The sequence below is a fragment of the Sinocyclocheilus rhinocerous genome, unplaced genomic scaffold, assembly GCF_001515625.1.
Source record: "Sinocyclocheilus rhinocerous isolate Xijiao unplaced genomic scaffold, SAMN03320098_v1.1 scaffold2475, whole genome shotgun sequence".
Taxonomy (NCBI): domain Eukaryota; kingdom Metazoa; phylum Chordata; class Actinopteri; order Cypriniformes; family Cyprinidae; genus Sinocyclocheilus; species Sinocyclocheilus rhinocerous.
This window is the reverse complement of record NW_015666614.1, coordinates 317,273-333,850: the sequence shown is the minus strand read 5'-3', so window position 1 is coordinate 333,850 and position 16,578 is coordinate 317,273. Positions and strand designations below refer to the sequence as shown.

Genomic DNA, 16,578 nt, shown 5'->3' with positions numbered 1-16,578 from the left:
GGCCTGAAACCTGACTGAAATTCTTCATACAGATCATTTTTTGCAGGAAGGAGCACAGTTGAGCTGACACAACTTTTTCTAAAATTTTAGACATAAAAGGAAGATTTTAGGAAGACATAAAAGGATCTAGTTGTGGTTTCTTAATAAGAGGCTTAATAATCGCCAGCTTGAATGGTTTTGGGACGTGACCTAAAGACAACGACGAGTTAATAATATTGAGAAGCGGTTCTTCTGCTACAGGTAACAACTCTTTCAGTAATTTAGTGGGTACAGTGGGTTTTTATCACCTCAACACTCACATTAGTATACCATCTTCAGTATATCATTAAACAGAATATTCCTTGAATCATAAATAAACAGGGGGAAACTACTTCATTTATCAAAACAATATAAGCAGATTGAACCGTGTTCCCTTATAATAATCAAACTGACCCCTGTACACTGTTGACCCTTTAACCAACCCTTAAACCTACCCACACCACCAAACCTGTCCCTAACCTCACCTCACCTCACCTCACCTCACCCGTATCACAACCCAATAGCAGCACAAGCCTTTCATCATTTCATAACATCTGTTACAATCATTTGTAGATTCTCAATAAGTGCTTGATCACATGGAATTGAAAGTTTAATGACATTTGTAAGTATTCTAACTTACATGAAATAATGATTTGTTTGAACATTATCTATTGTTTATAAGTTTATTAGCAAACATTAACAAGCACATTATCTCACGTTTCTAACTCTTTGAATATATTTTAACTAATGATCCATTAAGCATCATATAATGCTTGTTAATTATTTATTAATGAAAGTTATTGTAAAGTGTTACCCAGATTAACAGTGGGTGGAGTTTGTGAACGACTGGATGATTTTAACCACAGAGTGTGTGTAACGTATCACCGGTGTTGTTTTGGTGCTGCTTTGAGTTTAGATTCTTTGCCTGTTTCTCGGCCCATTTCCCTTAGTTTCCATAGTTACAGAATAATTGTACTGAAATTGCTAATTCACAGATGTGTGAGTTTGTAAATTATAATTAGCAGTTATTTCTTATTTAGATGATACTAGTCTAAAACTATGTACTGGGTTGACACACACAACAGCCAGTTGCTGGACTTGCCAGAGACAGGGAATTTCTCTCGGAGTCTGCTTACCCAAGTGTGCTGGAGTTTGTGACACCCTTATGCCCACCTCAAAACCAGGGGTGTCCAAACCTGCTCCTGGAGAGCGACCGTCCTGCAGAGTTCAGCTCCAACCTCAATCAAACCGTCAGCAGGAGCAGGCTGGAGATCCCCGATCTATACAGTATCAGTGCAATCTGAACGTACCACATCGGCCATGTTGCTGTTATCTTGTGACCAATGGTTATTCCTCTCCGTGGAATTATGGGATAGAAAAGTGTCCAACGGATGCAAAATCTCAGCGGAAGTAGTAAATTAACTTACGGCACGCATTAACGCTCAACAGATATGAAAAGAACAAGGATTAAGATCAGTTTAAATCGAGTGTTAGTTTCTAAGAAACTTTAAAGAATAAACGGAACAGCTTTCAAAGTGGTTTAATTAGATTATACTCTCCGACTGACAGACACAGCTGAGATTGAGGCCCTGTATTTACACTCCTTCACGTCAATGTTCATTAAATGAACCTCAAATCTCTCATGGATATGAGATTTACAAACACCAACACAACCATTAGGCAATTTGTGGAAAAAATTATATGATGATATAATTTATATTAAAATTTGATAAATACGACCAACATTTCTTATGTATGATTTACAGCACAGAATAATCTTCAATAACCCAGATTAAATAAAAAAAAAAGATCCCATCAGGACTGACAAGTTGTAACTCAGTAGAAATCAAGGCTGCATAAGCCCAGAGAAGATCTGCTGATATGTTTAGCTGTGTTACTCTGAGCGGAGAGCAGCTGGTCCTCCTCTCATCTGATGCCTGACCAGCTGTGCAGATATGATGTCCAGCCTGACCCCCGTGAGCCCGCGGACTCCTCCTCACCTGCACACACACACACACACACACACACACACACACATCACAGCGGCACACCAGCAGACAGACAGGGAATGTGCATGATCTCTACTATAGAGACGGACAAAGCCAGTCTTCATTCACACGTGTGCTGTTGTCATGAAGTCTGACCTGCTGTTACTCAGCCTTGAGTGTGTCACCGTTCGCTGCATGAACATGTACACTAGGCAATCAAAGATTTCGTCTTGGAGGGCAAAATCGCAGAAGTGAACGCACCTTGAGCGATGGCAGCCAGCTTGCTCTTCTCCTCGGGGCTCAGCTGCAGCATGGTGTGAATGACAGGAAGTAAAGCCTGCCGCTCATTGCCGGAGCGCAGGAAGATGAACTGCAGCAGCACGTTTTTAAGGTACTCCAGGTTGGCCACGGATTTCTCACGCTCCTGATTGCGCTCGAGTCGACGCACCTCACTCTTCAGGAGCTGCAGAGACAGTGTTCAGTGCCAGTGTTCAGACACATGTGAGAGAGCTGTAGTGTGAGTGTGTGTGTGTGTGTGTACCTGTTTTTCTATTCTGGTGGGGACTTAAACCTGAATACACACAGACTCATGGGGACTCGTGTCACGGTGGGGACCTAAATTGAGGTCCCCACGGGTAAACAAGCTAATAAATCACACAGAATGAAGTTTTTTGAAAATCTAAAAATGCAGAAAGTTTCCTGTGAGGGGTAGGTTTAGGGGTAGGGTTGGTGTAGGGCAATAGAATATACGGTCTGTACAGTAGAAAAACCATTACGCCTATGGAGAGTCCCCACAAGGATAGCAAACCAGACATGAGTGAGTGTGTGTGAGTGAGTGAGTGAGTGTGTGTGTGAGTGTGTGAGTGTGTGTGTGTGAGTGTGTGTGTGAGAGTGTGTGTGTGAGAGTGTGTGTGTGTGTGTGAGTGAGTGAGTGAGTGAGAGTGTGTGAGTGAGTGAGTGTGTGAGTGAGTGAGTGAGAGTGTGTTTGTGTGTGAGTGAGTGTGTGTGAGTGAGTGAGTGTGTGAGTGTGTGAGTGAGTGAGAGTGAGTGTGTGAGTGAGTGTGTGAGTGAGAGTGAGTGTGTGTGTGTGAGTGAGTGTCTCACAGTGATCTGCTCCATCAGGACAGCGTTCGTGGCCTCGGTCTCGTGCAGCAGACTGTTCAGGTGCTCCACGCTGCGAGCAGCAGTGCTGAGCTTCTGCGTCAGCTCCTCTTTACTGGGCTCCGTGTGCCAGACAACAGGCTCTACACACACAAAGACACACATTACAAGCATGTCAGGCTTTACAGTAGCACACTAACACAGCAGGCTTCCAGTGTTTCGGTCACTCTGCTTTGTGGCGTGTGAAGCGTGAGGCAGATGCTTTACCGTGTTTGAGGTCTGCGGAGGTGAGCAGCTGCTCCAGAGAGGGCAGAGGGGTCCCGCTGGATGACAGTGACTCGGTCTCGGTGGTCTCCATCCCCTCACCCTCCTCTCTAGCCATGCCCTGCAGGTCCAGCAGAGGAACATCAGCAGGCCTCCTGTCCACATGACTCTTCCTGCTGTGCTGCACATGCACTGTGCCTGCAGCAGACAGAAACACACTCAGGTCAAACACTGCAGCACCCACAGCCTGAGGGAGAATCATCACATCCATGTCAGTGTCTCTCTCACCGGTGCTGCTGGGCTCTTTCTGCAGCTGGAAGAGCTGGGCCTCCAGTCTGCTGATCTGCTGCTGCAGCGTTTCTACAGTGCTGCAGTGCTCGTCCTGAAGATGGCGCGTCTGCTCACGGAAGCTGCTGCGCAGAGCCTCGCTTTGGGCGCTCAGTTGAGCTGCGCACTGGCCGTGTTCAGACTTCAGAGCCACACTCTCAGACTGCAGCGACAGCAGCCTGTCACGGACACAAACACAACATCAGAGAGCGCACGAGAAAACTACTTCTCAAAGAATACGTCACGAGTCCCACACACTCACAGCACCGTCTTTAATATTCCAAACAAGCACTGATATATTTACATTTTGCACCAGGTTTTTTATCATGATTGTTATGTTTACAACATTGTACACTGTAGAACATTGACACTCATTTGTAATTGCAGTTATCATCACAAATGTAAGAATTATTTCATAATACAGTTAATAAATACACAAAAGTCATGCAGTGTGTGTAATTTGAAGAAGTGTAAAAATGAAGAGAAATCCAGATTGACTTTTTCATTTTTTTTTTTTTAAGTAAATTGTGCTCAGAATTTTAAAGTATTTTCAGAAGTATTTTCTTCAACAGAGTATTTTGAAAGATGAAATGTAAATAAGTGCCATGCTGTTATAGATTATAGAGGTATATATTCTGGAACAGAATCTGAAATGAATCATATAAAGCCATTAGTTTCAGTTTGTCATTAGATTGTTAGAGCTTTGCATCAATGGATAGGGAATTTATGGTGCAGTTTCTTAATAGGGCAAAAGATGTGATATTAGAACTTATGAATAGGCTAAATATTAAACTCTTATATTGACTTTTTAAAACTACCACAGAATGAAAAGACTCAATGAAAAGCGTCCATGCATCAGTTAACTCTCTTTGAGAATATCAAGCTATATGTCTGTGAACTGAAGCTGAAGCGCAGCATCACGCAGCTAGACCCTGACCCCAAACATACAAGCAAGATGAAAACAAGAGGACGGCCTGTAGTTCATGCTCGGAGCTGAAGCAGTTGTGGAAGGTTTGGAGCTGCTCCACAGCACTGAAACACTAACAGATGACTACAGGAAGATTTTAGTCCAGGGGTCTCAACCTGTGGCGTGCAGAGGGATAATCAGTGGCACGCGAGCAATAGGGAAAACTGCATTCCCACGTACATTCTGAGGTAACCAATCCTCATAGTCACAGCCTTTCAGGAGCTATAAATACTGTGAGAATTAACCTGCGCTAGTCTACAGATGTGCGTGGCTCCGGCAAACCATTCACGCAAGCGCTGCGCATACGAGGCGGCTAAACCTGTTATTGACTCTAAGATGCAATCATTTTGTTATAGAACTTTCAATAACAGATGCATGAAAGATGCATTTCACTCTGTTTTGTGCTCATGAAGAGGCTTTTGTATGCATTCACAGGATTTGCAAAATACAGAAAGCACTTTGTTTGTACAAGTAATGTGAGAGTCCAGCTGAAAGAAGCCTTGTCAAACAATAGCAGCATTGTGTGCATGTGTCTGCCAGACAGTAATCATCTCAAGTGTCGTGCAGCGGGCGGGTCGCGTGCGTTTCGACAGCACTCATCTATAGAGGTGAATGCAGAGCGTCTCCATGAACAACAATAACATCAGCAGACACAGGAAACTCGAGGCAGTGTAAAGCATGGCAGACGTTATGATTTACACACTGCAGCCATGAGCGCTTGAGCAAAAAACTCCCTCGTTTTTGATTTGATACGTCAGTGGTTCAACGGCATTACAGAGGTTTTAAAGAAAACCGTCGCTCGCAAACCCCCATTTAAAAAAACGTCAGTGGTTCAACGGCATTACAGAGGTTTTAAAGAAAACCGTCGCTCGCAAACCCACATTTAAAAAAAAAAAAATCATTACATGAGATCCGTTTAGACGAAACCATGAATCCTGCCAGAGAAAGTGTTTGAGAAACATTGTGCTGGTAAACCCTTCAGTGTTTCAGCTATCTGCAGCTGTGCAGTCAGGAGGTGTAAGGGTGCAGGCTCATGTGCGTGTGTCGGCACCTCTCTCGCAGCTCAGCCTCTTTGCTGACGCTCTCCTGCAGGATGCGGTTGTGTCGCTCCAGCAGCGTGTCGTGCTCCACCTGCAGCTGCTGCAGCTCTGAGGTGCTGGACTGGAGGCTCTGCTGCGTCTCCTTCAGGCGGCTGCGCAGCTGCTCCACCACGGCCTCCATGTGCTCTCTGACACAACACAAACACATCATCAACCACACACGCCAGCACAGAGCCACACACTTTCACTAGACAGATTTCACTCTCGTCACGAGCGGTCGGAGTTAAAGAGGCGTGTTTGATGTCAGCTCTGCTGAAGGGAATCACAAAACACTAATTACAACAAACATTCACAGGGAAACATTAACGTTATTTAATATTTAGGAAAATACATGCATTTGAATTTAACATTTACTAACAAGAAACTGCCTGAAACTACATACATTTATTAGACTTAAAATTGATATTTAAAGTGGGAGAGCTGTTACAGGCTACTATTGAATTATTGCAGGTTTGCACATATAGTTCAGTAATCTGTAAATTAAGGAATACCGAATCAGTGTTTTGTAAATGAGACGAGTGAAGAGCATTGCTGTAGAAATCTGCCTTTGTGTCATGTCTTTATATTTATGCTCATTCAGTGCCTGCAGTATTCTGGAACATAACTGCGTTAAGATGTCCTTATGGCTCTCTGAACCTGATGCTGCTTTCTTCTGTACAACGGATGTTACTGATTAAATGTTAATTGATTAATCACCATTAATAACACTTTTATCATTGATCTTATCTATTGTTGATTAATCAGTTTCAGCACAAATGCACTAATTTGTAATCGGGGGAGCAGACAATGAAAAGTGTCCTTATACGGTCATCAACACTAGAGTGCGCACTAGAGCTTGTGTTGTGTGTTCTTCATGTCCACAAAACAAACACGGACGCTTTGGCTTCCAGTTAAGATTGTTCACTACAAACAGATTAAAACGCTGAAGGCATGGTTGGTTGCAGTCAGTTTAACCACCATCACAAATTGGTACACTGCCTTCATTGTAGTCCATGCACACAGTCAGTCGCTCACCCCCACACAAACATTCTCCATTTTAGAAAAAAATATCTGTGATAAACAGGATTGAGGCCCTATCATAGTACAGAGACTGCACTTATTATGAACTTATACATCCATTCTCACTTTATTCCATTCTCACTTTATTCCATTCTCACTTTATTTAAACTAAGACATGTCATATCGAGTTAAGTATGGTGTGCCACAGGGCTCAGTGTTAGGTCCTCTACTTTTCTCCTTTTATGTGCAAAACTAAGGAGAGATTGTCTGGAAACATGGCAGTAGTTAATTAGTTCATTATTATGTCAGTGATATTCAGATTAATAATTCATTGAGACCTGAGGGCTAGTAATTTCCTTTTACTGAATTCTGATAAACCAGGCATTCATTACTGAAATAAAAACTTCTGAATATAAGAGGATGCCTGTCGTTTGAAAGCCACATTTGGAGTGTTTGTAAAAGTGTTTGTAGAACTAACCCTAACTCAAAGTAATCACTTATAAATGGTTTAGTTCATATCACACTATAGTCCATCATGTTGTGAAAATTTGGTCAGATAATTATAACAATACTATCAAAATCATCTGCAGGAGACGATCCTTTTCCTAATTGGCTCAGATTCAGATTCAACTCTCTAGTCAAGCATACACCTATGTTCATTACCTAAAACATGGTTATGCTGCATTAATAAGGTCGACCGGAACCCAACACTTCTCAATTAATATAAACCTAAATGATTACGTGAACGGTATCTGCAGTTATAAGTGTCTGTTTTGTTTTACTGTCCAACAACAAAAGACACTATCTACATGCACCTCAGCAAACAATATGGCACTGAGCTTTTAATCACTTAATTACTACTTTTACAGTTTGATTAATATCCGTCAGCTGAAACTAAAATTTTCCCCCAAGCAAAATTAAATGGTATGCTGCAAACTGTGAACAATATTGTGATTCTGTACATTGATGCATCAGTAGATGACATTTTTAGTGTAAAATAAATTCTCTGTAAAATAATTCCGGCTTAAATCACTGTGCTGTTGAACTGCAGAATGCACACTATTTTCCAGCTCTATCCAAACAATAAAGTTAGTTTGTTAACATGTAAAAGAGCCGTAGCACAATGTCATAATTGGACTGCGTGAGAGAGAATGAATCTGCCTAGAGAAAGAGAGTGAAAGTCTTAAGGAAGTGCTTCACAGATCATTGAAACGGCAGCTAGAAGAGAAATCACATTCTAAACTGCTGGAGAAAGTAACGTGAAGAAGCTCTGCACTAAATGCAGCAATAACATGACGTCACCTCTCCTGTTTGAAAGCGTCGCCGTCGCTCTGAGCTGAGCTCTTGTGTTTCTGCTGCTTCAGCACATTGTGGACTCGCACCTTATAACTCTCAAACTCGGACACCGTCGCTGCAAGATCAGCCTGCAATCAAAACAACACAAGAGAGACAGTGCGTAAATAAAAATTATATATATAAATATATATATATATATATATATATATGAGGCAAAAGCGAGTGTAGACAAACATGTATAAATATGCAGAAGCTGACGTGGGCATTCTTTGCTCAAGCAAACAGCGCTGCAGCGCTCTAATGAATAAAATCATGTGTGCGTTTCCCCTGAGCAGGAAACTCAGAAGCATTTCCTCTCGCTTCTGTTGCTCACGATTTATTAGGAGCCGCTGGGGCTGATGGCTGAGCTATAATTGTGTTTTGTTAACAAGACTAGTGTCCTGTGGAAAACATCCCAGTGTCAGAGCTTCAATCTGTCTGCAGGAATGAGCAGAAGGACACGCTGCTCGACTGTGCATCTAAGGGAGAGATGCTGAACACAGAGGGCATGAGGAGGCCGTCTAGGGTTCACTGCAGCACCTTAGCGGTCGTGCACTCGTCCTGCAGCGTGTTCAGACTGTGCCGATACGAGCTGGAGGTCCGCTGGTGCTGCTCGCTCATCAGCTTCAGCTGCTCCTGCAGCCGGTGACGCTCGGCCGTCAGCTCACTGCACTGGATCTGAGACAGAGAGACACACACACCACCCAGTGAGCCACAGCAGACCATACAGAGATCCAGAACATCACCCCAACACCTCCTACCTTCAGCTCCTCCAGCTGCTGCTGATGGGCCTCCAGATCTCCTCTCAGAGCAGACTGCGAGATCACCTGCGCCGCTTCCTGAGGACAACATGCACTGCATCACTGTACCAACACACCGCCATATCAAGCTACAGAGTTCACATCATTCTCTTGATCTTCTAAATTAAGAGCAAGGCAACGCGTGACTAATTAAATGTTCATTTTTGACTGATTTCATGAGACTCACTTTTTGTTTTGCGTCTGCCAGATCTTTTTTGGTCTTGACCAGCAGTTGTTTCATCCTGGAGGCTTTGTCTTCCGTCTGATCCAGCAGCAGCTTCAGAGACTCTGAGAGAATCAGCACACAATGAGATTCATCAGCGTTTGATCCTGTGGAGCTGGAGGCCGACTCTTTCACACAGATCACAACATCAGCCACGCCGGCTGCAAATGAACAGACAACACTGTTATAAGTACCGATTTCCTCCATCAGCCGTTGTTCTCGTTCTTTCTGTGTCTGTATGTGCATCTCGTGCTCCTCCATCTGCTTGTCTTTCTCACAGAGCTTGTGATTGAGCTCTTTCACCAGCTTCTCGTAGTCTGCCATCTCCATGTCCATCAGTGTGCTCTGCTGAGCGTCCTGCAGAGATCAGCACAACACTCAACACAGGCTGCAGTTTGGGCGAGCAGTGTTTATGAATGAAATGAACTCTTATATAACCTGCATCACACAGGGAACACAACACATCAGTATGTTCTATATCAGTCTGGAAATATCAGTGGAGCAGACAATGAGCTGTATCAGCAACACAACGATCAATAATACAATTTTGCTCTTTATTACTTTAATTCACGAATTTCAAAAAAGTTATATGTAATATGAATATTATTTTACTTTTGTTCTTCCTCAGTATTTTTGTCTTGTTTTCCAGTGCAAAACTAAAGATTCTTAAATCACTTACATTTAGTCATTTAGCAGACACACACACAAACAAAGAAAAACAAGTAGATAGAATAGAAAAAATAGAAAGCTAGTTTTTGTTTTTTGTTGTTTTTTTTAAAATAAAGAATAAAAAAATAAAAAAAGATAAATATAGATAAAGTAGAATTAAAATAGAATAGAAAGTGTTAAGAGTTAGAGGGTCAAATAAAGGTGGAATCAAACATTTACTTGAGAAGCAAAATAACAGATCATAAGAAGTCTTTTTTGCTCAGAATTTGCTCAAAATTAACAGACTTTATGATTAAAACAAGAAAAATATCTACCATCTGGGTCAGAAAAATCAACTTAATTCAAAGGGGGGAAAAAAATACGTTTTCACAGCTCATTCACAGATATTTTCTCTTGTTTTAAACATTAACTCGCGTAATTTCGTTCAATTTCTCACAAAACAAGACTTCATATCTTCATTTCCATTTTTTTTCCAAGTAAATGTATCTTGATTTAAGGATGTTTCGATGTTTGTATTAGAAAATTTGTATTTTCTAATTGTATTCGATTTTTTTTTTTGCAGTACATGTAACATTTAATGCCATGACTTCCTACTCTGATGCCAACTGTTTAAGTTCAAATCATTACTAACTGGGTACTGATGTTGAGCTAAATCCAGAATCTAGTCAAAATCTTATCCATCTATCTATCTGTCTGTCTACCTATCGGTTTATCTATCTATCCATCTATCTATCTGTCTATTTGTTGGGGGTTAGGATCAGGATCAGGATGTGAACAGGAGACTGGACTGGGTCGTGCCTTGCGCAGCTGCTCGAGCTCCTGAGCGGTCTGCTGGAGCTGATGTTTGTGTCTGCTGAGCTGAGCCTGGAGCTCCTCCACCTCCTTGACTGCAGACTGATGCTCCTGCAAGAACACATCCACACACAGATCCAACAACAGCCTCAAAACCTCAATGAAGAACAACAGAAAACATTCCTGAAAACCTACGATACCAGTGACAGAAAGAGATATATATATAGCGAGAGAGATGTTTTGCTGCAGGGATGCATCAGAAAGTCAGTGTTTGCTGTAAGAGGTCAGACTCGTTGAGCTGTACCTTAGACTTCTGCTCTCTTAAAAGCCTTTCTGCCTCCAGCTCTCGCTCCAGCCCGCACTTCAGCTTCTGCGTCTCCAGTATCTGTGACTCCAGCTGCGTGGCGTTACTCTGCAGCGTCTCTATACGGGCCGTGAGGTCCTGTCGCTCTGAGGACAGCAGCTCGTGCTGAGACACAGACACACAAAACAATCATCCCGCTCATTCTGTACTGCTGCACACTTAAACATGCGTGAATGTCATTAGATACAAGTGAATCAGTCACAGGCTGCGGAGGCTAGATTCACGTCTCTTCATCGGTTCTGCTCAATGACCCTCAATCATTCACAGATGTTTAGTGATTGTCCTCAAGTTCACACACACAGGTGTCCAGCAGAGGAGCCACAGGCGTACAGAATCACAATCACTAGAACCTAAACCTATTCCGCCCACAAATCACACTTGCTTTCACACGACGGATAGACGGCTGTTACTGAAGTACCTGCTGAACTGCATTGTGAAGGCGTTTGGCTAAATCTTCACTGTGTTTACTGGCCTGCTCCAGCTTCTCTCTCTCCAGATCCAGCAGCTCAGCCTGCTTGTCATAATCCACCATCAGGTTCTAGAAACGTGTCGTTTAAAACAGCACTAGTAAACCTCTCATCTACAGATGAATTCAACTAGAATAGAGGACTGAACTCCAAACCTTGTAGTCCTCTGCGCCGTGGATGATGTCCTTCATAGACCGTGATAATGCGTCTCGCTCAGCCTTCAGCTGGTCCGCTTCTTCTCTCAGAGAGACGACCTAGAGCGCCAAACACAGCCCAAATCAACAGCACTGACAGAGACGCTATCTGACACCCGTCTCCATGAGTACGAGACACCTCAAACCTCTTTCTTGCTGTTGTCCAGCTCCTTTTTAGCCTTCACAGCAACAGCTTTGATTTTGTTCATGCGTTCATCCTTATCTTTGCTTTCTTTCTTCAGCATCTCTACATGACAGACGAATCACCAAGAATATAAAAGAAACAGTTCAGGCAGGCATCATGAAATAAAGAGGTTTTCTCAAAGTCTAACGTGAACGAACTTACCCATTTCATGAGATAAAGCTTTCATTTGTTCGTTTTCATCAGACACCGATGACTCCTTGCACATCTGAAAATGGACAGTCAGCAGAAAAGAAACATAAGAGATCTTTGTGGAACAATTCTGCTATAAATAACTGCATGTTTAGACTATTAATGCATGATTAATGCTAGTCCGTCCTCGAGTCCCTCTAGATAAACACCAGGCATTAAATGAGCTGACGCTGCCACTGTCCATCTCTCTCTGTTATTATAATTCATGGAAACACAATAGTGGAGCAAATGGGAACAGAAAAATGAAATGCATTCTGGTCTCTCAAGCACGTCTATAGAAGCTGACCCTGCTATTCTTAGCTTTCTCCTTTGAGATCTCAGTGATTGGCTTCTTGCTTCTATACAAGAAAACATTCTAGCCTGCATCACAAACACAGGATACCTGTAAGTGAGCGACTTCTTCCCTGAGCTGAGATATTAGAGCGTCTCTGTCAGCAAGAGCCTGCTGGAGCTCGCTGGCCTCCTGAACCTGTGCGTCGCTTTCATCCGGCGACTCCTTTCGTTTTTCCTCTAAACCCCTGCTCAAGTCAGCGACCTGAGCAAGCAGACTGTGGTTTTCTGCCCTCAGCTTCTCGTTCATGGCTTGCATTTCTCTCAGGTCCTTCTGCAGTCCCTCGGTGTCTAACAGCACATCACCCAGACTGGCCTTCAGCAGGTCCTTCTCCCGCAGGAGGTCATGGATCCGCGCCTGCAGCTCGGCGGTGACGCGCTCGACTCTCTCCTCCAGCTGCTGGCGTAACACTGCTTTCTCCTCCTGAGCTGCAGTCCAGAGACGGTCTATGAGCGCAGAGATATCAGACGAGCCGTCGACCTCCGTCTCAGAGAAGCTCTGCTGCAGGATCTCAGTGATGTGGCACTGAAGGCCAGAGAGATGCTCCTGATTAGCCTCCATGTCTCGCTGAAGGCCGTCTCTCTCTTCTGACAGACTGGTGATCTGAGACCGGAGAAGCTTGATGGTGTCTCCACACTCGTCCTGTCTGGCTTGAAGAGCACTGACGTCCTCCTCGAGGGACTTTATGCGCTCATCTTTCTCCTCGGTCACGGAGGACAGCTGATTCTCCAGGTTACTGGCCTGCGTGAGCTCATGCTCGGATTCAGACCCCGTGAACTTCAGCGTCTCCTTGAACTCGAGAACAAGAGTCTCCTCGTGTTGAAGACTCACTAGGATCTCTTCATTTTTGTTCCTTAGGTCCTCAAAAGACATCTCCAGTCCCTCCGCTGCCGGCTCTGATGCTTCTTCTGCGTTTCTGCAGCGCTCCAGCAATCGGTCCCTCTCCTGGAAGACGCTCTGGAGCTTCTCCTGCAGAGCCTGAAGCGAGGCAGCCGTGTGCTCCTTCATGGCTCTGTACTGCTTCATGAAGCGCTCTGCTCGGTCCTGATCTTCAGACGGAGCTGAGGGTCTGTCTCGCTGCTCTCCTCCAGCACTCCAGCAGGTTTGCTTCAGGCCGTCGCTGTGGGACTCTTCAGAGACGCTGCACCTCTCTTCACCTCGGTTCATCTGAAGCTCGTCGATTCTGAACTCCAGTTCTTCCTTCTCCACGGTGAACTCCTCTCGCACCTGCTTCAGCTCGGACTCCAGCTCCCGCTTCACATTTCGCAAAAACACAAGCTCTTCCTGAAGCATCATGTTTCGAGCCTGCAAATCCTCCAGTGCCAGTTTCAGCACGCTGGCCTCGTGACTCGAGTCGTCTGATGTCTTGGCACTCGGGGACTGTTTGGGAGGCCCCGCTCTGTTAGTGTCCTCCTCTTCCTCCTGCACGTCCTGCAGGAAGCCCTCCTTCAGCGCCAGCTGCTCCGACAGCTCCTCCTGCAGCAGAAGCAGCCGCTCGCGCTCCCTCTCGAAGTCTGCCGCGTTCACCTCCAGCTGCTCCTCCAGGAACCGCACGTCATCCTCGTACTGTCTGTTCAGCCTCTGGATTTCCCTGTGGAGGTTCTCCGTCTCCTGCTGGGACTCGGTGAGGCTCGTCTGGTGAGAGTCTTTCAGATCCTCCGCTGCTGCCATCCACTGGCGCCTGGCTTCTTCCAGCTCTTCCTGAGTTTGAGATATTCTGGACTCGTATTGAGTACAGGTTGCTTTGAAGTCAGCGGTGAGCTCCGCTGTGTGCGTCTGCATTTCTGTACACTCTTTGTTTTTGAAGTCTAGCTCCTCCTGAAGAGCTGCTAATCTCGCCACTGTCTCCTGCGAATACATGTGACCTAAAGTCAGTCACTTAAAAACAGCAGAGTTCATACAATATTACATGTGAAGTTACAGAAAGAACACGTGGAAATTGTGGATTCAACACAATCTCATCACCTCTAGCCTCCATTATCCTCATTATCTTAGAGGAGGAAGAAGAGCAAGTGGGAAATATAGATAGACTTCAATGTAAGAAATGATTACTAGATAAAGCAAACAATATGAAAATGATCACACAATTTCCCCACTGGATCGTTTATTTATACCTTATTTTGTGCGGTATTTATTTCCTCACTTTGCTTGTTATTACACTTGCAGTTGATCATATTTAATATGTGTTATATTTGCTGCATACTAGCCAACCTTACACAAGTGCTGTAATTACCTGTGCTTGCTTCCTGAACTCTTCGTGTTCTCTGCGCAGTAACGTCAGGCTCTGGTGACTCTCAGCTTTCTCCTGCAGCACAGCGTCCATCCGCTCACTCAGTTCCTGTTGAGATTAACTCAAACTCAAAATCATTTTCATATGCAAACAGGCAGTGTTTCCTGCTGATTCTCTCTCCTGTATCTATAGTCTTTGCAGGAACGTTTCTCAGCACGATGAGGAGCGGGTTCAGGAGCACACCGGAAGCGCTTGTAGTGAGGTGCTGATGGCTTTAGGTACAGTATTAATCTTCACAGCTTTTCATCAGCGAGCTACATTACTACAGCATTTTACTGATATGCTTGTTTGTTTTCAACGCCATGACACTCATACAATATTCCACGACCATATAATATTATGTCAATAAAGTCCTTTGAAGCTAGTGTGGGAACGTTTACTTTTCTGTGTGGCATGATCATCCTACTTCAGCGATGGACGTCACCGTGTCACGCCGCTCCTCATTTAACAGCACCACAGTGGAATAAGGAAGGTTTCTCAGTGAGAGCTGTTCGATGCTTCCCTTCTTTTAGCATCATATGTTTCATTAGAAATCTAGCAGTCTAAAAGTAACTGTTGGTAAAGCTGTACAATCTAAGCTGTCCTAAGAGAGCACTGGTTGTGTTAAACGGATGACACCTGTACAGATTATTCTCCAACGGCAGAAAGAAGAAAACTAAGGCTGATTTCTGACAGTGTTTCACAGGTGGACTAACCTGGATAACGGAGGAGTCTGATGTGCCACTCGGAGCATGCTTTAACACTTCAATCTCCTTCTCGAAATCTGGTTTACAAAATTGAAAGAAAAAAAACAATACTTATACTTCAATATTAAGCTTTTACAAATCATTTTTTACAATTAAGAAGCAACTATTACAATCTCACCTGTGCATTTAGACTTGATCTTGTGCATTGCCACCATCTGTTTCTTTGCAAACTTGATCAGATCTTCTTTAGACAGCGTGTCCAGCTTTAACGAGACAGAGAAACACTAAATAACCCAACAATGACCATTCTGCCATCACTTACTCTTCTGGAGTTTGACTTATTCTTCTGCGAAACAGGAAAGAAGGTATTTGAGTTATGTTTTAGCTGTTTGCTCTATACAATAATACGCGTCAATCTTTTGGACACCATTGACTTTCATTGCAAAGACAAGAACAGCTGAAATAGTCTTTTATCTTATTTTGTGTTTCGCAGAAGACGTGAGAGTCAGAAAATGATGACAAATATTTTGAATAAACGAATCCTTTAAAGACAACCTTATTTATTTTTTTCACAAAATCTTAATTTAAATCTTAATTTAATTATGAATTGCCTTCTATATATTTAAAATCAACCTGCAATAACAATAAACTACTCTGGGATTCTGGTATAGTTGAGCTTTTATAAGCTGAATAACAGAAATGAACCTTCTTAATCAAACGCATTGAATCTATGAGGTGTCACGCAGTGAAGGATCTTACCTTGGATTTGCCGGAGCTCTGTCCCGCCGGAGACGCCAGCGAGTCAGGGTTTGTGTCCTGTCACAGGAGAGAGACGTTAGTATGACACTCCTACAGCTACAGCACGTTTGCTTTCTTCTTTACAACAATCCGTCTGCTCAAACACTCACGTGAAAGCACACCAACTTACTGTGGGATTACCATGGTACTTCCTGAAGCATCACGTGAATACCATGGTATTTATGGATCAGGGTAATTATTCAGCACCATGCTACACAAATGTATAATACAACACTCTCTGCTTTTTCATGTAACTCTAGTCCAGTAACTCTGGCAAAAACAAATCTTGAAGCTCCACCGTGTCCTTCCTGCAGCAGTGTGAGGAGGATCTTTTCTATCCCAAAATGACATTAAGCAGGGTTCATTAACACACGCCTGACTGAACGGTTGATCTTTCTGCAGCAGACCTGAACCGGCCTCACTGACACCTGTCTGTCTCACAGCACACACACTCTCTCTCTCTCTCTCACA

The 16,578-nt window shown here is 43.7% G+C and overlaps 1 protein-coding gene across 1 annotated transcript; it reads right to left on the bottom strand.

Moving 5' to 3' along the window:
• Nucleotides 1–1,543: 1,543 nt before the first annotated feature.
• Nucleotides 1,544–16,268, bottom strand: gcc2 (GRIP and coiled-coil domain containing 2). Its single transcript, XM_016544542.1, has 23 exons — nt 16,257–16,268; nt 16,069–16,125; nt 15,488–15,572; nt 15,319–15,386; nt 14,567–14,671; nt 12,385–14,181; nt 11,955–12,018; nt 11,755–11,855; nt 11,570–11,668; nt 11,366–11,485; nt 10,888–11,052; nt 10,590–10,694; nt 9,317–9,479; nt 9,087–9,187; nt 8,861–8,938; nt 8,640–8,777; nt 8,067–8,188; nt 5,717–5,893; nt 3,660–3,877; nt 3,375–3,569; nt 3,111–3,250; nt 2,268–2,469; nt 1,544–2,018 (listed from the first exon to the last, which is right to left on the bottom strand). Exons 1-23 carry the CDS (start codon nt 16,266–16,268, stop codon nt 1,945–1,947), a joined length of 4,386 nt encoding a protein of 1,461 aa, XP_016400028.1. The 3' UTR covers nt 1,544–1,944.
• Nucleotides 16,269–16,578: the final 310 nt, after the last annotated feature.

Bases quoted from the DNA above. Each gene is read 5' to 3' on its own strand.
- gcc2 (XM_016544542.1), bottom strand. The intron at 8,189-8,639 runs GTGCTGCAGTGA...TTTTGATTGCAG, and splicing joins ACGAGTGCACGACCGCTAAG to GCTGATCTTGCAGCGACGGT. The intron at 3,251-3,374 runs GTAAAGCATCTG...TTGTGTGTGTAG, and splicing joins CTCCGCAGACCTCAAACACG to AGCCTGTTGTCTGGCACACG.